At 39.7% G+C, this 27769-nt stretch overlaps 1 protein-coding gene across 6 annotated transcripts in view; it reads left to right on the forward strand.

The window, feature by feature from the left end:
* DIAPH2 (diaphanous related formin 2) overlaps positions 1 to 27769 on the forward strand; it is a 912659-nt gene that overhangs the window by 561205 nt on the left and 323685 nt on the right. For all 6 annotated transcript variants that reach the window (XM_050775145.1, XM_050775147.1, XM_050775146.1 and 3 more), the window contains one exon: positions 6574 to 6697. In XM_050775145.1, the coding sequence (XP_050631102.1) occupies positions 6574 to 6697 (124 nt within the window). The remainder of the gene's footprint in view (positions 1 to 6573; positions 6698 to 27769) is intronic.

Consider the following 27769-nt stretch of genomic DNA (forward strand, 5'->3'; position numbering starts at 1 on the left):
AGGAAGATATCATCATCAACATTTTGCAAATCAGGAAATGAAGGCCTAGAGAAGCTAAGTCATTGACTTAAGATAACCTAGCTAGTAATACGTATGGCTGAGATTAGAACCTAGGTCTCTCTGATTCCTAAAACCATTCCTATCCCATCTAATTCTGCCACAGCTGCATATATAAGTAACATGACCTTGTGCCAATGAATGATAAAAGGTACAGATTTTATTTCAAGATGCTGGCCTTCCAGGCTCCAGAAATACTGCTTTGCATTTACGATGTCCTGGGATGACATTACTTATACCCCTCCTTAAGAGTAGTGCATACCTTATGGAATTTTTGTATTAGATGAGTTAATACATAACACTACTTAGAATAATATCTAGCATATAGTAAGTACTCACTCAATGTTGGTTATTACTTAAGAACTTAAGTAATGACTGATTCTTTCCCCCCCAACCCCCGAGATGGAGTCTTGCTCTGTCGCCAGGCTGGAGTGCAGTAGTGCGATCTCAGCTCACTGTAACCTCTGCCTCCCGGGTTCAAGCAATTCTCCTGCCTCAGCCTCCCGAGTAGCTGGGACTACAGGTGCCCGCCACCGCGCCCTGCTAATTTTTTTGTATTTTTAGTAGAGATGGGGTTTCACTATGTTGGCCAGGATGGTCTCAATCTCCTGACCTCGTGATCTGCCCACCTCAGCCTCCCAAAGTGATGGGATTACAGGCATGAGCCACCACGCCCAGCCAGTAATGACTAATTCTTATACCACAAAAGGACTAGTTGAAGGAACTGGGTATATATAGGCTGGGTAGATTAAGAATATTCAACTGATACATTTCTTGTAAAATAGGTAGTAGACTTGTTCAGTGCTGATATGAGGCAAAATTAGGAGTAATAGATAGGAGTAAAGTAGGCTGATTTTCATTATGAGTAAATAAAAAAATTCTAATGATATCAACTGTCAACAATTGAATAAGGCACTTAGGATGTAGAGAATACTCTGTTTTGGATCTAATATATGCAACACCCTAGATTCACTGGACCCTCCTTCTTTGCCATCTCCCACCTCCAAACCCAGGCTACTCATTTCTCAGCCATAGTGGGAAGTTAACACTGCTAGAAACAATTTCACCAATGAAAGAACAGGAGATGCTAAGGAGTCAGCAGGTAAATGAATTGCTCACTGTCAACTCTAAGCAACTCTTTTTTTTTTTTCTTTTTGAGACAGAGTTTCACTCTGTCGCCCAGGCTGGAGTGCAGTGGCACGATCTCGGCTCACTGCAACCTCTGTCTCCCAAGTTCAAGTGATTTTCCTGCCTCAGCCTCCCGAGTATCTGGGATTACAGGCGGGCACCACCATGCCCAGCTAATTTTTTTGTATTTTGAGTAGAGACGGGGTTTCGCCATGTTGGCCATGCTGGTCTCAAACTCCTGACCTCAAATGATCCACCTGCCTCAGCCTCCCAAAATGCTGAGATTACAGGAGTGAGCCAAGGCACCTGGCCTGTAAACAACTTTTCTAAGTTACATTTGTTTTATCTGGAGACCAGGACTGACTAGATAATTTTTGGGTCCGGGTGCAAAATGAAATGTGGCACCCCACTGCAAAAATTATTAAGAATTTCAAAATGACAACAAAGTATTAAACAAAGTGCTGGGCCCTTTGCAGCATGGTTGCACAGGTTGTATATCCATGAAGTCACAGGTTGCATATCCATGAACCTGCACAGATTGCATATCCATGAAGTCAGCCCTGATGGAGACAACCTGAGACACTAAACAACCAGCTTTTTTTTTTTTTTTTTGATTAAGCTATGACAAGTTCTGGAACTTACCCTCTTGTATTTGCTGTCTTTCCCTCATGCCCGTTTCTCTGGGATTATATCCCGCTCACCCCAAAAAGGCCTTAACGAGTAACCTCTAACTTAGGCTATGTTTTACAGGGACTTGGACTGTGATACTCTGTAACCTGAGTTTTTCAAATTTAAGACGCTGGTCCAAATCTCCTTTAATGTCACTTTTACCTCAAAGATAACATAATTCCCCCGATGGAAGGATAAACACTTTACATAACGACATTGTTTAATGCAGCCATAAATTTCTGTATAAGCTAGAATTCTCAGATTATTACATCTCCAATATTTAATTCTCTTTTGTTCAGGCATAATATGAATAATTCATTAGAGGGGAAGAACGGAAGAACCTCATAAAGAAAGATGCCCTTTACTTTTTTTTTTTTTTTGAGACGGAGTCTCACGCTGTTGCCCAGGCTGGAGTGCAGTGGCGCGATCTCGGCTCACTGCAAGCTCCGCCTCCTGGGTTCACGCCATTCTCCTGCCTCAGCCTCCTGAGTAGCTAGGACTACAGGCGCCCGCCACCGCGCCCGGCTAATTTTTTTTTGTATTTTTAGTAGAGACGGGGTTTCACTGTGGTCTCGATCTCCTGACCTTGTGATCCGCCCGCCTCGGCCTCCCAAAGTGCTGGGATTACAGGCTTGAGCCACCGCGCCCGGCCGCCCTTTACTTTTTTAAACTTTTTCCCCTTTCCTCACGTTCCCATTTGTCTAAGCATCTCCCAAACCACCTCTATATATTGCTAGACAGATTTCAACTCCCTGCTCTCTTTCTCTACTTATATAATAATGGGTATGGTAACTTCAAATCATGATGATTATATCTAACCTCTCTCTCTGTACTTTCAGTTGTGGAAGTAGACATAAATTTAAATGTGAGCCAAAACTTCTTGAAATGTACATATTCATCTAATAAATATTTATTGAGTGATAAATACTGAGCACAGTGATAAGTACTGAGGGAAAAGCAAAAAATCAAATATAGATCTTACCATTAGACAGCTTGGAGTTTTATAAAGGAGACTGTTGTTTATGTATATGAGACAAAAAACAATTCTTATTCAAAGCAGAAGGTGATAGGTGGACGATCACTTGAACAAACAAAAAGTGCATATGAAATGGTAGAGAATTTGGAGTAGAGCTCTGGAGAGATTTATAGAGGACTAAAGATTATACATGTGAAATTGGGGAGGACAGATGTTCAGAAAAATACTGATTTATTCAGAATGCAACTTTAGGGTAAAAGCAATTTCCCTGAGTTAAAATATATTCTCACTTATTACTTGACATATGTAGACTGCTGTGTGCATAGCAGTTTGATTAGGCTAGTTTTGTATTGAATTATTAGAAGATGAAGTCATTATCATCATCATCATCCCCTTTTGACTAGTGCCATTACTATTGTGACCTAAACCTGGCCTTTGAGCACATTTTGTTTATTACAGAAAGTTAGCGTGAGTTTATTTCTAAGGTAAGGGAGGAAAAATAACTTCTCCTTTTCCCCATTTTAGGTTCATTGGCCACGGTCTTTATACCAAAAGGCAGATTAGCACAAGAAAAGAATGCAAATTTATTTAGGTTTTATATAACTTGGGAGGGGAGCATTCATAGGGAAATGAAGATCCAAAGAAACAGTTAAACCTGAGTGTTTTCTATAGTATATTTGATGAAGAATGGAGAGGTGTGGAAAAATATGATAGGGAGAAGAAAGAGTATGAGCTAAGTATAATAAACTGGGAGAAATTTAGCAAGAACTATTTGTTCAGATTTCTATGTCCCTTTGTCTTCAGAGATAAGGATGTTGGTTTCCTCAGGGTGCATATAGGCAAGTTAGCTCTCAGACCCGGCATGGTGGCTCACGCCTGTAATCCCAACACTTTGGGAGGCCGAGGCGGGTGGATCACGAGGTTACGAGGTCGAGACCATCCTGGCCAACATGGTGAAACACTGTCTCTACTAAAAATACAAAAATTAGCTGGGCATGGTGGCACATGCCTATAATCCTGGCTACTTGGGAGGCTGAGGCAGGAGAATCACTTGAACCAGGGAGTCGGAGGTTGCAGTGAGCCGAGATATAATGCCACTGCACTCCAGCCTGGCGACAGAGTGAGACTCTGTCTCCAAAAAAAAAAAAATCTGTCACATGAGTTTTTGTTTTTTTCTTTGAGAGATAAGGATCAATCTGTGTTGCCCAGGCTGGAGAAGAGTGGCACGATCATGACTCACTGCGGCCTCAACCTCCCAGGCTCAAGCGATCCTCTTAACTCAGCCTCTTAAGTAGCTGGGACTAGGCACATACCACCGCACCCACCTTATTTATTTATTTATTTATTTATTTATTTATTTGAGGCAGGGTCTCACTCTGTCACCTAGGCAGGAATACAGTGATGCCATCATAACTCATTGCAGCTTCAGCTTTCTGCACTCAAGCAATCCTCCCACCTCATTTTCTTTTATTTTATTTTTCGTAGAGACAAGGTCTAACTATGTGGTTTAGTCTGGTCTCGAACTCCTGGGCCCATGTGATCCTCCTGCCTCATCCTCCCGAAGAGCTGGGATTACAGGTGTGAGCCACCACGTCCAGCCCAGCTTATTTTTATATTTTTTGTAGAGATGGGGTTTTGCCATATTGTCCAGACTGCCCTTGAGCTCCTGAGTTCAAGCAATCCATCCACCTTGGCCTCCACTAGTGCTGGGATTACAGATGTGAGCCCCCACACGGGGCCTACATGAAGGTCTTAAGACCTGCGCCCAGGAAAGATCAGATAGTCCTTCCTGCAGGTGTCATTTCTAAAAGTTCTTCAGCTTAAAATACTCAATATGCCAGGGTACCATATTTTTGGGTCATGTGCCCTGAACTTCACCATGTCCGTGTAACCTAACTAACATAAGTGACTGGTCAATGTTTTATCTTTTTTTTTTTTTTTGAGACGGATTTTCATTCTTGCTCCCCAGGCTAGAGTGCAGTGGCAGGATCTTGGCTCACTGCAACCTCTGCCTCCTGGGTTTGAGCGATTCTTCTGCCTCAGCCTCTCGAGTGGCTGGGATTACAGGCACCCGCCACCAGGCCTGGTTAATTTTTTTGTTTGTTTGTTTTTTGTTTTTGGTAGAGACAGGGTTTCACCATGTTGGCCAGGCTGGCCTCAAACTCATGACCTCAGGTAATCCGCCCGCCTCGGCCTCCCAAAGTGCTGGGATTAGAGGCGTGGGCCACCACACTTGGCCTGTCTTCACTTTTTCAATCAACCAAGTGGGAAAGGAGAAACCTTTTGAATAATTAGAATATAGCAGAGAAACCTAAGTGAAATAATTCAATTTTAAAATCAGAGAGAATTATTTCTTCCATAGCAAACTCATCCTTTAAATAAAGCAAGCAATGATTGGCGAACCATTAGCAAATTTTTGATGAAACTCTCTTCTGCAATAAAGAATAATTTCCAAGCTTGTCAGATCTAAACAAATGGAACTAAATTGGACAGAGCTATTTAAACTGACAGATAAATAGAAAAAAAGTAGTCTTTAGTGTTGGTGTTTGATTTTTAGTCTCTTGAACTTCCATGTATATTTAAGGTGTTTTCTCCTCATTCAGTTATAAAGATGTGCCTGTCAACATGATGAATTTGTATCTGAACAGTTTGGCTGAAATTTGCCAAGGGGTTGATTTTGGCAGTCTCTTGAATTTTTCATTGTAATGCTGATATGTCTCTACATAAGACTAACTTTGCTTAAAAATAAGAAAGAATCATAGTATTTTTCTATTTATGTTTCATGGTCCTTTAATGAAAATAACAGTATTTCAGAGGCCAGGATTTAAAAACCAATGTCACGGGCTATCTATCAAATTATAACACTTACTTCATCTTTGCAACCAGAATCTTGCCAAATGCTGTTGATATTGATAGAAGTGTTTTCATACATAATTGGCAGTTATGCAGCAATAGAGTATCTATAAAATAGTTGCAAGTTAAAAAAAAAAAAATTACCCGGTAAAAGACAGTCTCCTGACAGATCTGAAAAATGTGCTTGTATTTAGGAGCAGTTTGAATACAATACTTAAATTATTACTTGTCAGTGAGAGAAAAAGAAGGTGCAGAGAATGTTAGGGGTAATTACAGCAAATAATGATAGTGTTTGAGGGCAGGCTGAATCTTTGTGGGTATGTACGTTCATTTGTGTTTGCTGGGGTTTGCTCTAAATCATCTTTCTGTATCAACAGTTATTTTTCACTTCTCTTTGAAAAGTACTAGAGATGGGAACTTTTACCATAGATATTGGTTTATAAAAATCAGGATATTTCTACAAAAGAAAAATATTTGATCCTTTTATATAATTTAACCTTAAATCATTTATAGAGCTAAGAACATGCATTAATAACATGTCTTTGAACCTTAGTTTTTCTTTAATCTTCAAATTAGATTTTAAAGAATGAAATATTAGGAATTCCATCAATAAATTTAAATTGAAATGGATTCATTTGAACTAATGGCTGAGTAAAATGGTGACATTCCCATATTAAACATGATGATTTGGTATATTATATTACACATTTTCATTTATTTCATGGAGAGTAGAATTTTTATGAGCAGTAATTCAGAAAAATGTGAGTTGACTTCATGGAACTATTTCCCACATTTTTTAAAAAAAAGACTTTAACTGATAATATCTCCTTTTAGATGTTTTGTGGAACACCTGGTAAAATATTCTAAATCCTTTGCACTTTGTTGTTTAGTTTCAGCTCAAATTCTCAAGAGCAACCTTGCATCAATGGAACAACAAATTGTTCATCTGGAACGTGACATCAAGAAATTCCCCCAAGCAGAAAATCAACACGATAAGTTTGTGGAAAAGATGACCATATCCTTTATTTATTTAAGCATTTTGTCTAGTTTTTAGTCTTTATGTCTGTCTGTCTACTAACTGTGTGGTTAGTTCTAGATTTAGTAGTCTTTTCACACCATCCGGATGAATTTGTGTATATGCTGTTTTTCTATTAGTAGCATAAATTTTGTTTCATGATGTTTTCAACCAGTAGGCAAGGGAACAATTAGATTTTTTTTAAATGCTATTTCTCAAAGAAGAATTCCATTTGAAAGCCCACAGGATATGCAAGGTAAGTCTTAAGAGGCTTGATGAAGCCTAAACAAAACAAAACAGAATATTCTTATATAACCAAATGTTTAAAGTAAATGATCAACAGAAGGTTTTTTTTGTCTGAGATTTTTTTTGTGTGTGTATACATTTTCTGAGGGCATGTGTGCATTTTCAAGGACAATAAGAGGGTAACTAATATCACTAGACTGAAAGGACTGAAGAATAAATGGATACACGGTTGGATGGATAGACGAATTGATCAGTAGATGATATATTTACATAAATTATAGTAGATATCTGTATAACATTAAGCATTTCTTGTTAAATAAATATTTTTTGAAACTTCTAGTTTATAGCAGTATAGTCATATAAATCATAAAAATATATAAAAGGAAAACTTGAGAAATAGCATTTAGCTTGAGTTGTTTAATGTTAAATCTGGTATCTAAAGATAAACTACATTAGAACTGATTTTTTTATAATTTTCTATTTTAGTTTTCAAAACTTAAAGCCATATCCTCCTCCTCAGGGTTTAAATAAATATCTTGAACTGCAGATTGATTCACCATTTTATATCTCTAGAGGGAATAAATACTGTAAATTCTTTATCTGATAATAAGTAAATTCCTTCAACAACTATTTGGCAGTCACCTTGTTTCAAGGTTAAAGCCTTTTTCTTTTCTGATATGCTTTACTTTTTGCCCAACTTGGAAGTCACAGTGCTGAACTTGAATTACTTAAGAATGGCAATTTAGATTTATGTAAAAAAAAATTTTAACTCTCAGGGTTTTGGTTCATTAATGAATACTGTGTTTTGTGTGGTCCTTTAGTGATTCTGAGTACCTTCATGAATACAAATATTGGCAACATAAGTTTGTGAGTGATTGGAGGCAGGGAATCCACAAAAATAACCTTGAGTTGCATTACTGGCCACGTTGGAATACTTAATATGAAGGTTTCACTTTATTGCTGATTACGTTTTTTTTTTCACATACGTTATATTGTCCTGTGCCTGGAAACACCACCTCCTTTTTCACCTTTCGATTTTGGTTCTTGCCTTATATTTGAATTTAATTCCTGATCCCCTTTTTCTTTTGAACATTTTCTTCTACTGTTGGCTTATAGCCACACAACAGCTTGCAACATTGAGTCTTTGTTGCTCATTTAGAAAAAGAAAAGTAATTTCAAACCCTCGTGAACTTGGCCTGGACTCCTTATTTTATTTCTCTCTTTATGCAGGTAATTAAGCACTTTAAAATGAAAATCCAGAGCCTTCTGTATCTGTATGTTACAGATGAATGGTTATTCTTCATTTAAGTGGCACTAAAGTGTGACTGTTTGTCCACAAGGGGATTGAAAACTGTATTAAAATGTATGGGGCTGTTACTTTGCATATCATATTCTTTAAAGAAACAAAATAAAGTACACAGCAATTTATTTCAGAGAAAAAATTTGAATGTTGGCTTGGGTTGGTTAAAAACTATGAATTAATGGATTATAATGATAAAACTGTGATTCAAGTTATTCTTCCTTTGAAAGACTTCTTGGTCACCCATTGAGAGTTTCTGTCTTCTAGAAAGGGACAAACAAAATGCATAATCATTATATGTATGTATATGAGTTCTGGTGCCTACCTAATATATATATTTTTTACCCTCCTGGCAATGCTAAAAGAGAAAGATATTTGTGAGATACTTGATCCTGTTTTAAAAATAGAACCATGATTCCGTTTCTAGTATAGGATCCTTTGTACTCGATGATCTTTCCAATGTTTCCATCCAGTGCCAATACATTGCATTGCTTCAAGTCACTGACCCTTTAAATTGAATAATTAGGGGCACAAGTATGGGAGTAGTTTCCATGGAAAGTAACTTTAGCTACTTAAACAGTAATCTCTCTATGAGGACTGAGTTCACAAGCTGAAAAGCACTCATATGCCTTTGGACTTCAGAATAGCAACAGTTCTATAGTTAGCAGCAATGGCATGATGGCTTCAGGGCAACCGAATATGCAGGTTGAATCTTCAAATCTCCAAGTCAGTCTATGTCCTGGAGCACCCTATATTTACCCTTATTCTTTCCCAATTTTGATTGAACACTTACAATATGCTAGACATTGCCAGGCATGAAAATTGAACAGTACACAAGATGATAGAAAACTTGACCTCAGGCTGCTGACAGTCTGACATGTGTATGTTCTCTGTCTTGCTGTCCCCATGGGAGAGATTATGTATGGTTTGTTAATTACTATATGCCCACCACAATGCCTACCACCTAGCACAATGTAGGCACTCAGTAAATGTGTGTTGAATCACACAGTATTATAGCTAGAGACAATGAAGATCATCTAGTCCAAGCCCTTGCTTTTACTTAGCACTTCAAAATGATACTGTCAAACAGTGTTAGGCTGTGCTTATAGTTATAAAACTTTTCTTCATATAAATCTCACAAATGTGAGTATCATTGAATCACCTTTATAGAGCATGCTGTAAAGTATAATCAGTTTTAGGAGAGATCCACAGCTCCACAAGTAAATGTCAGAAAAAAATGGGCAAAAAACAAAAACAAACAAACAAACAAAAACCTTTCCAAGGCTATTTCTAGCCTGCTGGGGCCAATGGCTTTAGAAGGAAACTCATCACCTTTCTTCCTTTCTCTACCCAAAATTGGTTGCTTGTTCTGACTCAGAAAAAATTAGATGGTATGGGAGAGAAAAATCAATGTTTCTTGACCCATTCTAAGGTTCATGGCTGACACCCTATAATACAATATTAACAAGAGCAAAGCATACAAATTTATTTAATGTGAGTTTTATGTGACACAGAAACCTCCATAAATGAAGACTCAAAGAAACAGGGAAAAACCATGTATTTTATGGGCAGTTGTGCAGAAGTATTGTGGCAGGACGAGCGGTAGACAAAACTCCTCAGACACTGAGTTAAAGAAGAAAGGGGTTTATTTGGCTGGGGGCATCGGCAAGACTCCTGTCTCAAGAGCCGAGCTCTCGAGTGAGCACTTCCTGTCCCTTTTAAGGGCTCACAACTCTAAGGGGGTACACGTGAGGTGGTCATGATCAATTGAGCAAGCAGGGGGTACGTGACTGGGGGCTGCGTGCACCGGTAATTAGATCAGAACAAAACAGGATAGGGATTTTCACAGTGCTTTTCTATTCAATGCCTGTAATCTATAGATAACATAACTGATTAGGTCAGGGGTCGATCTTTAACTACCAGTACCAGGGTGTGACTCCGAGCTGTCTGCTTGTGGATTTCATTTCTGCCTTTTAGTTTTTACTTTTTCTTTCTTTGGAGGTAGAAAGTGGGCATAAGACAATATGAGGGATGGTCTCCTCCCTTAGTATGACTGGTGGATAAAAGGATATGATCTAATGGTAATAAGCTGGAGGGAACCCATCAAGACTGGTTCAGATTATTTTCTGTATCTCTATATGACAGTCTTCCCCCAGGTATGGGGAAAAGACGCCTGTCATGTGAAGGTCTTGTTTTTTTTTTTGGAGATGGAGTCTCACTCTGTAACCCAGGCTAGAGTACAGTGGCGTGATCCTGGCTCACTACAACCTCCACCTTCAGGGTTCAAGCGATTCTCCTGCCTCAGCCTCCCGAGTAGCTGGGAATACAGGCACATGCCACCATGCCCAGCTAATTTTGTATTTTTAGTAGAGAAGGGGTTTCACCGTGTTAGCCAGGCTGGTCTCAAACTCCTGACCTCAGGTGATCAGCCCGCCTCAGCCTCCCAAAGTGCTGGGATTACAGGCACGAGTCACTGCACCCAGCCTATGTGAAAGTCTTTGGTGGAGAATGGAAGAGCTTAAAAAGTGATCTTCCTAGGTTTTATGGCTTGTTTCAAGGGAGAGGAATTCTAGTTTCTTTGACTTGCTTCAGGAGGCAAAGGAAGGTAGGAAGGAGGGAGGGATAAGTTCAGAGACACCTTCTTGCTTCTGTGGTCCTCCTGGTATCCTTCAGCTCAAAGTATTCAGCATGCCAAGGTAGCATACTTCCAGATATTGTGCTCTGAACCCCAACACTTTCCTTTTTTTAAGAAGTCAAAGCATCATTTTTACTTATTAATCCTTGCTTTTTCTGTCAGAAAAGAAACCCATTCTTAAAAGAGGGCTTCTTAGACTTTTAAATATGTGTTGTGGTCCATTCTTAACATCTTAAACTATCTAAAAAAGCACATCAACCACAGTGTTGACCTTACTGTTTATATCCAGTTGACAAATTCCTTACCACATTTACTCGCAGAGATTTTGTCAATGGTAGGGCTTTCTGTTGCCCAAAATCAGCTTAGCTTTTTGATTGACTGCTGGCTAAATCATTTCCCCAACCGGAGGACAGAGAGTGACTGAGCAGCAGGGGCACCATTAACACATTGACAAGAAGAGCTAACAGAATGTTAATGACATTAACACCCTGTCAACTAACTATCAACACCTGGGATTTCCTCATAGTATCAGGGAAGTCATTTGAAGTGGTTACAAATCAAGTTACTGAGGAGGCACATTATCCTTTCCAGATAATTCAAAACAGATTTGGGGTCTTCACTGCACTGCCATTATGTTAATTGTATTCCACCTTTATTTATTAAGAGAATAATTTTTAAGTAGATGAAAAAACTCACAGAACCACCAGTGACATTGATCACCTTTGAGAACATGCCAGTAACAGGTTTCAGGAAGATGATAATCCACACTTTGTAAAGCAAGTGTCATATAAAATTGACCAAACAAAAATGAAAGTAAAAATGACCCTCAAGAGCAAAGCTGTTTTGTTTTGTTTTGTTTTTAATGAATGTAGTAATTCAGGTCATTTTCTGGCGCCTAAAGAAAAATTGAGAACTTCAGAGTAGGCTGGAGGGGGGGAAGTTCTTCACCTCTGACTCTCTCCTTACCCTCACTGCCTGTTCCTCTCAAATGCAGAAAATTAGGAAGTTCAAAGCAAACATATTTTTATGAGACTGTTCAGAAAGAGGAGGGTACAGGATTTAAAAGGGGGCATGGTCAGTAATACAGATAATGCATACATTGAGAAGCAAATTGTTTTAGAAAGGGGGACCAGGTGCAGTGGCTTACGCCTGTAATCTCAGCACTTTGGGAGGCTGAGGCGGGTGGATCACCTGAGGTAAGGAGTTCAAGACCAGCCTGGCCAACATGGTAAAACCCCATCTGTACTAAAAAAACAAAATTAGCCAGGCGTGGTGGCACAAGCCTATAATCCCAGCTACTCAGGAGGCTAAGGCAGGAGAATCACTTGAACCTGGCAGGTGGAGGTTGCAATGAGCTGAGATTGCATCATTGCACTCCAGCCTGGGCGGCAAAAAGAGCAAAACCCCGAAAAAACAAAAAACAAAAAAAACAAGGGAAAAAGAGTGCTTTTTAAAAAAGAAAGATTCTTAGCATTCTTTGAAATATACTCTCTTGACAATGGTACTGGTCAATGGAATTTTTAGTTCAATTGAATTTAAATAGAAAGTATAATCATTTATGATAATAATAAAATAGGCCAGGCACAGTGGCTCACGCCTGTAATTCCAGCACTTTGGGAGGCCGAGGCGGGTGGATCACTAGGTCAGGAGTTCAAGACCAGCCTGGCCAACATGGTCAAACCCCGTCTCTACTAAAACTACAAAAAACAATTAGCTGGGCATGGTGGTGCATGCCTGTAATCCCAGCTACTCAGGAGGCTGAGGCAGGAGAATCACTTGAACCCGGGCAGCAGAGGTTGCGGTGAGCTGAGATTGCACCATTGCACTCCAACCTGGGCAACAGAGTAAGACTCCGTCTCAAAATAAATAAATAAATAATAATAATAAAATAGTAATAATAGTAATAAACTTTTATGAAAGAAAATTAGAGCCAGAAAGAAGTTAAAGTGGTAAAGGCAAATTTCATTCAGGAACTATTGCAATAGGAGAGAGACCTTACTATACAATGAGGCTGCATTCTGATACGACAAAGGCAAGTGGGGGTTTATAGCCAAGAAGCAGGGTGGGAGTCAGGCAGTGGAACATTACTAGAAGTAGATATCAAAGATAAGGGGATTCCCCCTAAACCAACTTGATAGGATTCTTGCTGAAGGCAGGCAAGGGTAATAAGATATGAGGGGTGGAAGATGAGGAATTTGACCGTATATGAAGGGTGGAGGATTTTTGCTAAACTGACCCAGTAGGATTCTTGCTAAAACTGGACTGTCAGGGACAAGGACGGGGCCTAAGAATGAGGCCTAGTCAAAAAGAGGACTCAAGGCTGGGCACAGTGGCTCACACCTGTAATCCTAGCACTTTGGGAGGCCAAGGTGGGTGGATCACCTGAGGTCAGGAGTTCGAGACCAGCCTAGCCAACATGTTGAAACCCCATCTCTACTAAAAATATGAAAATTAGCCAGGTGTGGTGGCAGGCATCTGTAATCCCAGCTACTCGAGAGACTGAGCTAGGAGAATCACTTGAACCAAGGAGGCGGAGGTTGCAGTGAGCTGAGATCACACCATTGCACTCCAGCCTGGGCAACAAGAGCGAAACTCTGTCTCAAAAAAAAAAGTACTCAGAGGAACCTGACTAAAATTTGGTTCAAGAGAGAGTCTTTGTCACTGTTTAGTGAATGTCATATGCCAGCCATTATGCTAGGAATATCTATATCTATATATCTCTCTATATATTTTCCTAAGTGACCTCCAAAGAAATACTATGAGGTTGGTAGTATTACTTTGTTTTATTTTATTTATTTATTTATTTTTGAGACGGAGTCTTGCTTTTATCGCCCAGGCTGGAGAGCAGTGGCACAATCTCCGTTCACTGCAAGCTCCACCTCCCGGGTTCACGCCATCCTCCTGCCTCAGCCTCCCGAGTAGCTGGGACTACAGGTGCCCACCACCACACCTGGCTAATTTTTTTTGTTGTATTTTTAGTAGAGACAGGGTTTCACCATGTTAGCCAGGATGGTCTCGATCTCCTGACCTTGTGATCCTCCTGTTTCGGCCTCCCAAAGTGCTGGGATTACAGGCGTGAGCCACCGTGCCCGGCCTATTTTATTTTATTTTATTTTATTTTTGAGATGGAATCTCACTCTATCGCCCAGGCTGGAATGCAGTGTCTCAATCCCAGGTTGAAGCGATTCTCCTACCTCAGCCTCCCAAGTAGCTGGGACTACAGGTGCACATCACACCTGACTAATTTTTGTATTTGTATTTTTAGTAGAGACGGGGTTTCACCATATTGGCCAAGCTGGTCTCGAACTCCTGACCTTCTGATCCACCCGCTGCGGCCTCCCAAAGTGCTGGGATTACAGGCGTGAGCCACTGCGCCCAGCCTTAACTTTATTTTAAATGTGAGAAAATTGAGGCTATAGAGGTTCAACCATGTGCAGGAGATCACATAGGTAATATGTGTGGTTCATGAGGGTCAGAATTCCAATTTTGGTCTTTCTGACATTAAACCTTGTGCTTCTAACCGGTATTGTGCTGCCTCCGAGGTTAGACCTGTTTGAAAATCTGAGATAAGTTCTACATTTGTTCCCTGTGAAACTTTTTTTGCTTCCTTTTCAATCTCTCTCAAATGGGAAAAAAAATGTTCTTTTTGAAAGGATTGTAAACTGATTTAAAAATTAGCTGCTCACAGGCCGGGCGCGGTGGCTTATGCCTGTAATCCCAGCACTTTGGGAGGCCGAGGCAGGTGGATCACGAGGTCAGGAGATCGAGGCCATCCTGGCTAACACCGTGAAACCCCGTCTCTACTAAAATATACAAAACAAAATTAGCCGCGCGTGGTGGCAGGCACTTGTAGTCCCAGCTACTCAGGAGGCTGAGGCAGGAGAATGGCGTGAACCCGGGAGGCGGAGCTTGCAGTGAGCCGAGATCGTGCCACTGCACTCCAGCCTGGGTGACAGAGTGAGACTCCGTCTCAACAACAACAAAAAAAATTAGCTGCTCACTTACACCATCTCCTCCAGAAAGCCTTCCCTAATCATAGCAATCAAAATTAATTTCCCTGTTCCCTGTATTTTTATAACATTTTAATACTTTGATTATTGTACTTGCTGGTTTGTCTATACTCTGTTCATGTACATACCTGTTGTGCATACTGGTTTATGTACTCGTTTCTGATACAGATTCTGGTTCATATTTTGAGTACTTTACAACAAGCCTATAACAATGCTTTATAGAAAGTCAAGTGCTTAATAAATGTTTATTTAAATAGGTTAGAGTTTATTATATAATAATTAATATACAACTTAACATTATGGCCAGTAAACAGAACATTAGCTTGTCTTTCTGGCGTAGCCTCAGTTTAACAGAAGAAAGGAGTCTAACATGTTTCAAATGTTATTCTTTTATCATGTCTTGATTTAAAATGCAGCTATTGAAAATTATGTCTTAACAAATTCTAAGATAGAAATCTAAGAATTTAGATGTCTTAACAAATTCTAAGACCCTGTCTGAATGGAGCATATTTTTAAGGGTCTGTTAGCACAAAAATTTTCTCTTTGAAGAGTTTTGCTTGCTTGAAATTCAGCCTGAAATTACATAGACTATGAGCTACATTTTTCAAACTTTGTTCAGGGAATTGATAGACATTTGGTGCATGATGCTAATGGTGAGAAGAGAATATATTGCTCAGTTAAAGGATGCATAAACCCTTTCAGGCCACAAGAGACTCATCCGGGAAATCATCTTTTTCAGAACATAAAACGGAACTTAATTTGTCTGAAAGAGTTAATGTACCCTCAGCCTGACAAATTCTAATCGCTCTCACCAGAAGCTAAGTTTTAAAAGATGTAAAAACCTTTCTATAGGATTTATTCATATTGAGTAGAAATAATACAAAAAAGAAGCTTGAAAGAATAAATTACCCAATATGAATATGGTTTTTTGTGTGCATATGCACATAAAGAACATGTAGCATATGCACATGTCTATTCATAGATATAAAGCCATTTTGCTCTTTATAAGATTATAAATTGGATATCATACCAATGAATCTGTGAATTTGTTTTCTTTGCTTTTGTTTAAAATCTGGTAAAACTTCTCAATTATGAAGGCCACACATGGTATGTTAAGCATACATAGTTTACATGTAGGTAATAATAGTGATGTTAGTATAATTCCTCAAGTAATGTACTCTGGTGCAAAATCTCAATCATGTACTGTTTTCATGATGCAGAAAAATATATCAGTATCTTTTTGTATAATAAAAGTCTGTTTACTTATTTCTAGTTAGGATGTGTTTCACATATAGCTTATGAAAATTAAGGCAAGTAAACTTGGCTTTTCATTCAATATTCCCTGTTCTTTTCTTCTGTTTTATTTGTTTGTTTGTTTATTTGAGATGGACATTCGTTCTGTCACCCAGGCTGGAGTGCAGTGGTGCCATGTCGGCTCACTGCAACCTCTGCCTCCAGGGTTCAAGTGATTCTCCTGCCTCAGCCTCCCGAGTAGCTGGGACTACAGGCACGTGCCACCATGCCTGGCTAATTTTTGTATTTTTAGTAGAGATGGGGTTTCACCATATTAGCCAGGCTGGTCTCGATCCTCCCGCCTCAGCCTCCCAAAGTGTTGGGATTACAGGCATGAGCCACCACACCTGGCCTTTCTTCTGGTTTTAAATTGCTTTACGAGATGAAGACTAAAAAAAAAAATTACAAGAAAGTATATGAAATCATTGTTTAATAATCATGTAATCATGCTCTCTTTTATGTTGCAAATGTAAGATAGGATAATAATGTAGTACATTGTCTGAATTAATTAATGAAGTGAGGAATGGAAAAAATATATGACATTACTGAAAATTATCTAATTGAATTTTGATAATAGGATTGCATATATACTATATATACCTAGTAAGACCTATATTTATAGAACTGTAATCAATTTGAGAGGATCGTATCTCAGCTACTTATTTAAGGCTAAGGGATTCACTAATGGCAAGAATGGAAAAATCAATGAAAAATTTAAAAAGGCATTATAGACAAGCTTTGCAGAAATCATCAGTGAGGAGAATAGGACCTAGTCACAAACTGATGTTGGCTGAGGAGACAAAGGGCATGAGTAACTGAGTTGACAATGGTTCTGACAGGTAACGGTAACAACCCTCTTTACCTTATCAAAAGCAAATATCTAGTAAGTGGCTTTTCATATCTGCTAAGACATTATCAAATTTGTGCACAGCAACTCTGTTCAATTACTGATCTCTAGATGCCTTTATCATAGGCCTGACTCAGAACCTATATATAAAAGTACTTTCAAACTTTAATGTTCTTTCAGATGCCAAGTATTTTACTTAATCCATGTGAATGAAAAGATATTTGGACTGGGTATCCATTGAGTTAAGCTCTGGCCGTGATATTTGTGATCTTAGGAAAGACTGTTTACCCAGTCATAAAATTGAAAAAATAATACTTGGCTTGCCTACTTCACATAAATTGTTATTAAAATTAGGTAGAATAGAGTGACTTTTAACATGCTTTGCAAAATGGAAAATGCTTTGTAAAACAGAATAACCATTTATTTATTTATTTATTTTTATTTTTTTGAGACGGAGTCTCGCTCTGTCGCCCAGGCTGGAGTGCAGTGGCCGGATCTCAGCTCACTGCAAGCTCCGCCTCCCGGGTTTAGGCCATTCTCCTGCCTCAGCCTCCCGAGTAGCTGGGACTACAGGCGCCCGCCACCTCGCCCGGCTAGTTTTTTGTATTTTTTAGTAGAGACGGGGTTTCACCGTGTTAGCCAGGATGGTCTCAATCTCCTGACCTCATCATCCGCCCGTCTCGGCCTCCCAAAGTGCTGGGATTACAGGCTTGAGCCACCGCGCCCGGCAGAATAACCATTTAAAACTGTCATTTATGTATCATTCTCCCCTAAACCGTACAGATAGGAAATAATTCTATCCCCCAAGGAAAATGTTATTTGTTAAAAAAAGAAAGAAAAAAGGTCTCTTTTTTCCAATTTCATTTTATCTAACTTTTAAAACATTTTTAAGTTCTAGCTAACTTTGCTTTTTGTATGTAGACCAATAAAGGGTACATTTTTCAAAATGTAGTGAATGCTTGTAGAGTAAGCAGGATGCTAACACCTCATTATTCAAGGAATATCCAGATGTTCAGTGTTAAACTTTGATTCCTTACTTTTTTCACTTTGGTAGGAAAGAGGAAGATGGAGCAATAGAGTTTGAAAATTCTTGCGTACTCTATGAATGATGACATTCTATATGCTATGACCACTATAAAACAAGATTAAGGGGCCAGGCGCAGTGGCTCATGCCTGTAATCCCAGCACTTTGGGAGGCTAAGGTGGGTGGATCACATGAGGTCAGGAGTTCGAGACCAGCCTGGCCAAGATGGTGAAACCCCGTCTCTACTAAAAATACAAAAATTAGCCAGGCGTGGTGGCCTGCACCTGTAGTCCCAGCTACTCGGGAGGCTGAGGCAGGAGAACCGCTTGACCCCGGAGGTGGAGGTTGCAGTGAGCCGAGATTATGCCGCTGCACTCTAGCTTGGGAGACAGAGCAAGGCTCCACCTCAAAAAAACTGATAATAAGATTAAGATATGTTTCCTGTTTTCAAGGAAGAATGTATTCAAAGAGGTAAAACTGACAGAAGATAGCAATAAACAATACAATGTGATTTAATTGCTGAGTATAATGGAGACTAAAAATGCAATAGACATTTTCGATATTCCTTACCATCTTCCCAAAATATTTTTGGCCAGAGAGACAGCATTCTGGCTTTGGCCACGATTGGGAATGAACGTTGCAACTTTATTATTTTGTTGGAAATGTATTCTCACTCCAACCAAGAGACCCAAATGAAAAGTTAAAGATGGAAATGCATTCCGAAGCCAAATGGGAACAACTTATATATTATCCTTTATTTTGAATTAACCATCTCTCTTAACATGGATAATTAAGTAAGAACTGTGTATACCAACGATTTCTCTAGGTTCCCAAATAAGTTTATTTCCATGTTTTTATCTATCCAGCATATATTAATTAAGTAGCTACTGCAGTTCCTAATACTATGCTAGATGCCATGGAACTGAAGCATTAAAATGAAGTACAAAGTATTCTCTTGGCTCTAAAGGAGCTTAACATTTAGCTAAGTCCATCCATATGAGAAATCTGTGGCTAAAAGGATGATGTTTAATAAAATGTATATGGCACTGTTATAAATGCATTAAGAGTTAACAATGCAGGGGACATTGTGGTGTCATGCAGCTTCATGGAGGAGGTGGCTTTCAACTCCTAATGAAATGTAAGCTCACTGTATGCACAAGTTTACGATGTTGGTTTTGTGGTGATCGTCTTTTCTACTCCCAGTGCCTGGCACTTCGTAGGGCTCAAACATGTCTGGTGAATGAAATAATGCATGATTTGCCTTTTACAGACATTTAACTTTAAGGTCATAGTTACAAAATATTTTGCTATGTCTTCTCATAGGTCATCCAAAATGTGATTCTGGTTAACTTTGAAATTCGTTTAATGTCCTTATTTAAACAAGCACAAACCCCTCACTAATTATGTCTGTATTAGATTAATGTGTAACGCTATTTTGCATTCCAGGAAATTGCCTAAATTGAAAAGTTCTAGGATTAGGTTAAAGAGGAATTCAGAATTTAAGATTTGAAATGAACAGTCAACATAGGCATTAGAGACCTTTGAACATTTAAAAACAGGATTTTTTGACCGGGCGTGGTGCCTCATGCCTGTAATCCCAGCACTTTGGGAGGCCGAGGCAGACAGATCACGAAGTCAGGAGATCGAGACCATTCTGGCTAACACAGTGAAACCCCCGTCTCTACTGAAAATACAAAAAATTAGCCGGGCGTAGTGGCGAGCGCCTGTAGTCCCAGCTACAAGGGAGGCTAAGGCAGGAGAATGGCGTGGACTCTGGAGGCGGAGCTTGCAGTGAGCCGAGATTGTGCCACTGCACTCCAACCTGGGTGACAGAGCAAGACTCCGTCTCAAAAACAAACAAACAAACAAAAAAAAACCAGGATTCTTTTCTTTTTAATGGAGTTTTGCTCTTGTTGCCCAAGCTGTAGTACAATGGCATCACCTCCCAAAGAGCAGTGGAAGGAAGAGCACTTCTGACTGAAGATTTGGGGGAAAGTTTTATGGAGAGTTACAGTCCAGACACTGAGACTCAGGGTCAGTAAAGATAATAAATGTAGGCCGGGTGTGATGGCTCACATCTGTAATCCCAGCACTTAGGGTGGCCAAGGCAGGCAAATCACCTGAGGTCAGGAGTTCGAGACCAGCCTGGTCAACATGGTGAAAACCCGTCTCTACTAAAAATACAAAAATTACCCAGGCATGGTGGCACATGCCTGTAGTCCCAGCTACTCAAGAGGCTGAGGCAGGAGAATCACTGGAACCCAGGAGACGGAAGTTGCAGTGAGCCAAGATCCTGCCACTGCAATCCAGCCTGTGTGATAGCATGGGACTGTGTCTCAAAGAAAAAATCAAAAATCTGTGAAAACATCAAGTAGAACTCTTTGGCTGGAAGTAGTGACAGCTGTTACTAAGAAAGAGGGTAAAGCCGGGCGCGGTGGCTCAAGCCTGTAATCCCAGCACTTTGGGAGGCCGAGGCGGGCGGATCACAAGGTCAGGAGATCGAGACCACAGTGAAACCCCGTCTCTACTAAAAATACAAAAAATTAGCCGGGCGCGGTGGCGGGCGCCTGTAGTCCCAGCTACTCAGGAGGCTGAGGCAGGAGAATGGCGGGAACCCGGGAGGCGGAGCTTGCAGTGAGCCGAGATCGCGCCACTGCACTCCAGCCTGGGCAACAGCGTGAGACTCCATCTCAAAAAAAAAAAAAAAAAAGAAAGAGGGTAAAATCAAGTTCTAAATAATTAAGAATATTGGTCTAAGGAGTTTGAACAGTATTTGGTGGGTTGTAAATTGTTGAAAGGCAAGAAACTCTCGTTCCCTCTTCTTGCTTCCAGCCACTACATGGTATTTGCCTGAGAGTGATACTTGCTACCTGCCAACTACTGATCCAAGTAAGTACTAAAGTTAGAATTGTTTCCAGTATTAGAAAGGTATGTGTGTGCACCCGCACTCGTGTGTCTGACAGGGCAAATGGATATTTGTCTTCAATAATGCATTCAACTGTTCTGTAGTTGAATTTGTAATACAGTTATAGCAACTTGCATTTATATAGTGTTTTAAGGCTTGAAAAGCTCTTTTATCTTCTCATGTCTAACCCTAAATGTTCTGTAGCAAAAATTATCATATTAAGTTTTTTTTGTTTGTTTTTTGTTTGAGACGGAGTCTCGCTCTGTCATCCAGGCTGGAGTGCAGTGGAGTGGTCTCAGCTCACTGCAACCTCTGCCTCTGGGGTTCAAGCAGTTCTCCCTGCCTCAGCCTCCCAGATAACTGGGATTACCGGCACCCGTCACCACTCGCAGCTAATTTTTGTATTTTTAGTAGAGATGGGGTTTCACCATGTTGGCCAGGCTGGTCTGGAACTCCTGACCTCAGGTGATCGCCCGCCTTAGCCTCCCAAAATGCTGGGATTACAGGCCTGAGCCACCACACCTGGCCACATATTAAGTCTTGTACCTACTTGATGTTGTTGAGGATTCATCCATTTCACAAATACTCACTGATTGATTCGTCACTGTGTGCCAGGCACTGTGTCAGATACTTGGAACACAGTGGTGAACAAAAAAGATACAATGCTTACTGTCAAGGAGAGTTTAGTTTGCTAAAAGAGATAGACATTCAGCAACTACACAAGCAACCATGGCAGGTGATAAGGAAGAGATTTATAATGCCTTGCCAGTCAACAACCTAGTTACGAGGACTGCCCTCCAGAGAGAATAATACCTGAGCTGAGATCTGAAAGATGAATAAGAATTAATTTGGGGAAAAAGTGAAGAGGAATCTTTACCGCAGCCTGTTTATCTACAGGTGTTTCAAATGTTTGACAATTTGGTACCTTGATTTGTTTCTTGTTTATGGTCTTACTGGATTTACAATCCTAGTGGAGTTTTAAAGTTGGAGTTAGAAATCTCTCAAATTGAGCCAAATCCTGAGGACATTTTATGTTTTAAAAACTCTGTTAACTTTTCTCCCCCAAAAGTTGCTTTTTTACTATTGGCTAGGAATTGAGTATGGATATTTTTGAAAAGCTATGTCAGATTCTGTGGAAAACCTAAAGCTCTATGAACCTTGTGGGAGCTGGAATTTTTCAGCTAAGAGGTTCGGATAGATTTAGGTATTTATCCAAACCGAACTTTTAAACCACCAGAGATTTGCCCATTACTAGTTTACATAGAGCTTAACTACAGTGGTTTCCTCTTTCAACATTTACTTTTTTTATTTAAACAGCTTAATCGAGAGCTATAAAAACACTGGATCAGTCTTTTCAAATAAAAATGAAATGCAGCTGCCATGGGTTAGTCTTATAGAAGAAACCCTTCTGCCTGTAGGCAGTTTAGGTGTTAAAATGATGGCTTTTTAAATACCAAAAGATCTAGTTTTTGATTGCGAGGCCATATCTTTGAATTATTAGTTTATGAAAACCTGGCATATCTTTGAATTATAAGTTTATAAAAACCTGGCAATTCTTTTGATTTTAGTTACGTGTGCACGCGCGTGTGTGTGCACGTGCGTGTGCATGTGTGTGAAATACCAAGAGTCATGAGATTTACATTATTGGCTTGTTAATTGAGGGAAGAATTCCATAATTGTTTTAACTCAATCACACTGCACAAGGGACATTTTGCCTATTTGTTTTTCTGCACATATTTTATACGTCATTGTTTATGTTTGCTTAAAATGCCAAAATGTGCTTAAGTTACTAATACTAATATTTATCCAAAACTCTGGACTTACAACTGATTCTTCATTGTTTGCTTTTGTAAGTCATTGCTTTGCATTAACTCTTAATGTTATTGGGAATAAGGTGTTTTAATACTCATGTCCTTTAGAGGAAATAAAAACATCAACTTTCTTTTTTTATTTTTTGTTTTATTTTTATTTTTAGATATGAGGTATTGATATGTTGACCAGGCTGCTCTCTAACTTCTGACCTCAAGCAATCCTCCCATCTTGGCCTCCCAAAGTGCTGGGATTACAGGTGTGAGCCACCATGCCTGGCCTCAACTTTCAGTAAATTAACCTGGAACACAGAAAGTCAGAGAAATGAAATAATAATTCCAAGTTATGTAAATAAGTACATTTATGTACAAAGGGATTGTATTAGGTGATCTTGAGCATCACTTTCAGCTCTAAAAAGTTCTTATATTGCCAAAGCTAGGTAGTGCATTCATCCTTGTTCTGCTCAAACATTAAATGCTTAAATGTTGAATTAATTTCCTCTCTGATTCATCACACCAGTATTGATATTATAATATTGTGACATTCCTACTAGTCACAAATTCATCTATTCATTAAACAAATATTTATCAAAAAAAATTCATCAGACGTCTACAATGTGCCAAGCCCTGTTTTTTTTTTTTCAGTGGAGATTTAAAAAAAAAAAAAAAAAAAAAAAAAAGGCCTTTGGCATATACTCTAGTGTTGTAGAGCGTCAAAAAAAAAAAATGTAGTATGATATCAGACAGTGATAAGGAAAATAAAGGTGAGTAAAAGAATTCATTAAAGAATGATAGTGACACTTATTTTTAAAGTTGGCCAGGGCAGGACCCCTCCAAGGGAGTAACATTTAGGCAGATATTTGAATCAAGTGAGATGATTTGCATGAGTAACCGAGGGAGCTTTCCATGAAGAGGGAACAACTAGTGCAGAGGCTTTAAGGAATGAGCATGAGTATAAGCATGCTTAAGGTATAACAGGAAAAGCAAGACCAGTGGCTGGATTGCAGCAAGTGAGGGAGAATGTAGAAGAAGCAAGGCTAGTTCTGATGTGAAATCATGGAAGACATTGTATAAGAGAAAGTCATTAGAGAATTGAAAAGAGATAATGACACTTACAGGGGTGAGGATGACTTGATGAGGAAGAAGGGAGGTTGTCGGGGTGATGAATCAAGAGTTTGGTTTGAGAGGTGGGAAGTTTGAGATGCCTATTAGGCATCCAAGTGGAGATGTAGGTATGTAAGCCTAGAATATGAGGGTACACATTAAAGATAGAAATTTAGGAGCCATCACCATGGAGATTGTGTTTAAAGCCATTAGACTGGTTAAGGTTACCTAAAACACATGAACAGACAGAGAAGAGAGAGGTCCAGGGACTCAGGTCTGGAATACTCCAACATTTAAAAGTTTGGAAGATGAGAAGAATTTTAACGAAGGAATAGGAGAACTTAAAAGGTATAGCTTGTGTGGTAGGAGGAAGCCAGAAAATTCTGTTGGCCTGAGAGCCACGTGACAAAAATGTTTGAAGAAGGATCTTTTGAATGGGCTCTGTGCATTGATTAAAAAGGTATTATATATAAGGCATTGAACACAGAGAGCGGAGAGGAGCTAGTGACTTCAGAACCCTCTAAGTATTTTATTGACAAAATGTAGACTCATATCATGCATCTATTCTTTTACTTTGCTATTTGTTAGGATAGCACATGCATTAGATTTTTTTTTCCCTCTATCATAGCTGACTTTCTATTTCCAGATCAATCAAAATGTCCCTATTAAGTTGTCAGTTACATCACAGATAATTGCCATAAGCCATTCATTTCATGTTTTTAGTATCCTGTGCAATAAAAGGCTGTGAAACACTTTGAACAGGTATTCAGTGAAATCTCAATTATCTGGAATTCTAGTAAGCATATATCCATTTATAGATAACCAGGATTTCCCAAATTTGAGCATTAACCATTTGAATGCTAGAATTTATTTTTAAAGAAAAGCCTTCTAAAGTGCATTATTATATTGAGCACCAGCCATGCGCTAAGCATTTTATTAGGCGCTATAACTGTATATTCTTATAGCTTATAGGCCTTTGTAAATAGAATGTTCCAACTTTTATTTATTTATTTATTTATTTATTTATTTATTTATTTATGAAACAGAGTCTCGCTCTGTCAGCCAGGCTGGAGTGAGCACAGTGGCATGATCTCGGCTCACTGCCACCTCCGCCTCCTGGGCTCAAGCGATTCTCCTGCCTCAGCCTCCTGAGTAGCTGGGATTACAAGCATGTGCCACCACACCCGGCTCATTTTTGTATTTTTAGTAGAGGTGGGGTTTCACCATGTTGGCCAGGCTGGTCTCGAACTCCTGAACTCAGGTAATCTGCCCACCTCGGCCTCCCAAAGTGCTGGGATTACAGGCGTGAGCCACCGAGTCCGGCTCCAGCTGTTGTTTGTTTGTTTATTTATTTATTTGAGACAGGGACTCACTCTGTTACCCTGACTGGAGTGCAATGGTATGATCACAGCTCACTGCAGCCTCAACCTCCTGGGCTCAGGTGATCATCCCACCTCACCCTCCTGAATAGCTGAGACTACAGGCACGTTGCTACCACGCCCAGCTAATTTTTGTAATTTTTGTAGAGATGGGGTTTCACCATGTTGCCCAGGCTGGCCAACTGTAATTCAGCTACATCTTAATGATCTTAGATTATCATCAGTTCCTCTCAGCTGCTTTAGAGATATTTGTCTGATAATGCAGTATCATATTCCTAGAAGGCTTTTTTTCTCTATCCTTCTGAAACTTTATTTTATTTTTTGCTTTAAGAAGGTCACATAGGTGCTCTATAGGCACAGATGATTGTTTGGCCCCTTGTGTGTGAATAAATGCACATATGCCTCTTCTCATCTTTTCAGTCATTCTGTGTACATATATGTCTCACAGAAATACTCATGCATAGACACAGACACACACACACACATGCTATATATTTCAGGGCATTATATTGAAGCAAATGTGGCTATCCATTTTCTTGCTCACACATACACATGTACACATGTCTCTGATGCCATTGGGGCACCTGCTCAAGTGGTTAATTAGCCTTTGCACAAATATATTTTAGAAAAGTTATGTGGCATCAAGGGCTACATTACTGTTGGTCCTCACAACTTCTCACCCTCGAGGAATTCAGGGATGGCCAATCTTCTCCTTAGAAATGACTTTATTTGGCCGGGCGCAGTGGCTCACGCCTATAATCCCAGTGCTTTGGGAGGCTGAGGTGGATAGATCACAAGGTCAAGAGTTCAATACCAGCCTGGCCAAGATGGTGAAACTGCATCACCTCATCTCTACTAAAAATACAAAAATTAGCCGGGCGTGGTGGCAGTCACCTGTAATCCCAGCTGCTTGAGAGGCTGAGGCAGAGAACTGCTTGAACCTGAGAGGCGGAGGTTACAGTGAGCCAAGATCACGCCACTGCATTCCAGCCTTGGTGACAGAGGAAGACTCCGTCTCAAAAAAAAAAAAAAAGAAAGAAAAGAAACGACTTTATTCTCTGTTGTCAGTATATGCTAATCCTGTTACTGCATTTAATTTCTGCAGGTGTTAGTCTACTATTATTTTTGTTCCAATATCTCATCAAGTCAAATAAGCACAGAGTAAGAATTTCAAAGCTGGAGAGGGCTGACAATAATAGAAAACAGAAACATACTCAAAATATACTCCTCTCTCGGTATGAAGCTAGGGGAATTGAATGACCAGTGAGGAGTGGTACTTTAGTAGGATTGCTCTGCCAATCTAGTCATTGCATGCAGAATGAATTTAAAAAGGGAGAGACTGAAAACAGGAAAATCAGTTAAGAAAGTCAAGTATTAGGGCCGGGCGCGGTGGCTCAAGCCTGTAATCCCAGCACTTTGGAGGCCGAGACGGGCGGATCACGAGGTCAGGAGATCGAGACCATCCTGGCTAACACGGTGAAACCCCGTCTCTACTAAAAAATACAAAAAACTAGCCAGGCGAGGTGGCGGGCGCCTGTAGTCCCAGCTACTCGGGAGGCTGAGGCAGGAGAATGGTCTAAACCCGGGAGGCGGAGCTTGCAGTGAGCTGAGATCCGGCCACTGCACCCCAGCCTGGGCGACAGAGCAAGACTCCGTCTCAAAAAAAAAAAAAAAAAAAAAAGAAAGTCAAGTATTTCCTATGTGCCAATCAGTGTTCTGGGCCTTCAGTCTGAGAGAGTAATGAGATGGATGAGGTGCCTGCTCTCATGGAACTAAAATTTCCTTGGGCATTGGTTTGGGATTCAGTGCTATGTTGCGCTAAGTGCTATGGAAGGAAATAAAACCAGGTTATGTGATGGTGACTGGGGAGCCACTTTAGGTTAGGAGGGCTTTTTGTCGTGGTGACATTTGAGCTGAGGACTGAAATATAGAAAGATTCCAGACATGTAAAGATCTAGTTAAAAGCATTTTAGGCAGAGAGAATAGCTTGTTCAAAATTGTATGGAAATGGACATAAACTTAGTGTATTCAAGAAACAAAGAGAAGGCCAATATGGCTGGTTGTGTGGTTAACAAAGGGGAGATTAGTATCAGATGAAAACTGAGAAAAAGGTAGGGACAGATCATGTAGGTCCTTGTTGGCCAGAATAAGGAGTTTGGAGATAACGATACTAATCCAAGTGGTCAGTAATATTATTCTCACTATTGAGTTGAGTTTTAACTAGACAATTCTCTAAATGAGTTAGTCAGCGTTTAGGAATAACCCATGCTCACAGCATCATTAAATGTTTACTGTTAATTCTCACTGCTCTTTCTCAGTTTCTTGCAAGGCATTATTACAAAACTAATTTATCACATACAGGCCTAGTTGGGGTTCTTAAAAGAACATTTCTTTTTTTAGTATGACAGTACAGAACGTGTGTGTGTGTATATGTATGTGTCTGTGTGTATACTTGCATATACTATATCTGAAAAATACTTTTATTCTCATTGACCCTTTGTACATTTCTCAAATAATATA

The sequence above is a fragment of the Macaca thibetana genome, chromosome X (assembly GCF_024542745.1).
Source record: "Macaca thibetana thibetana isolate TM-01 chromosome X, ASM2454274v1, whole genome shotgun sequence".
NCBI lineage: Eukaryota > Metazoa > Chordata > Mammalia > Primates > Cercopithecidae > Macaca > Macaca thibetana.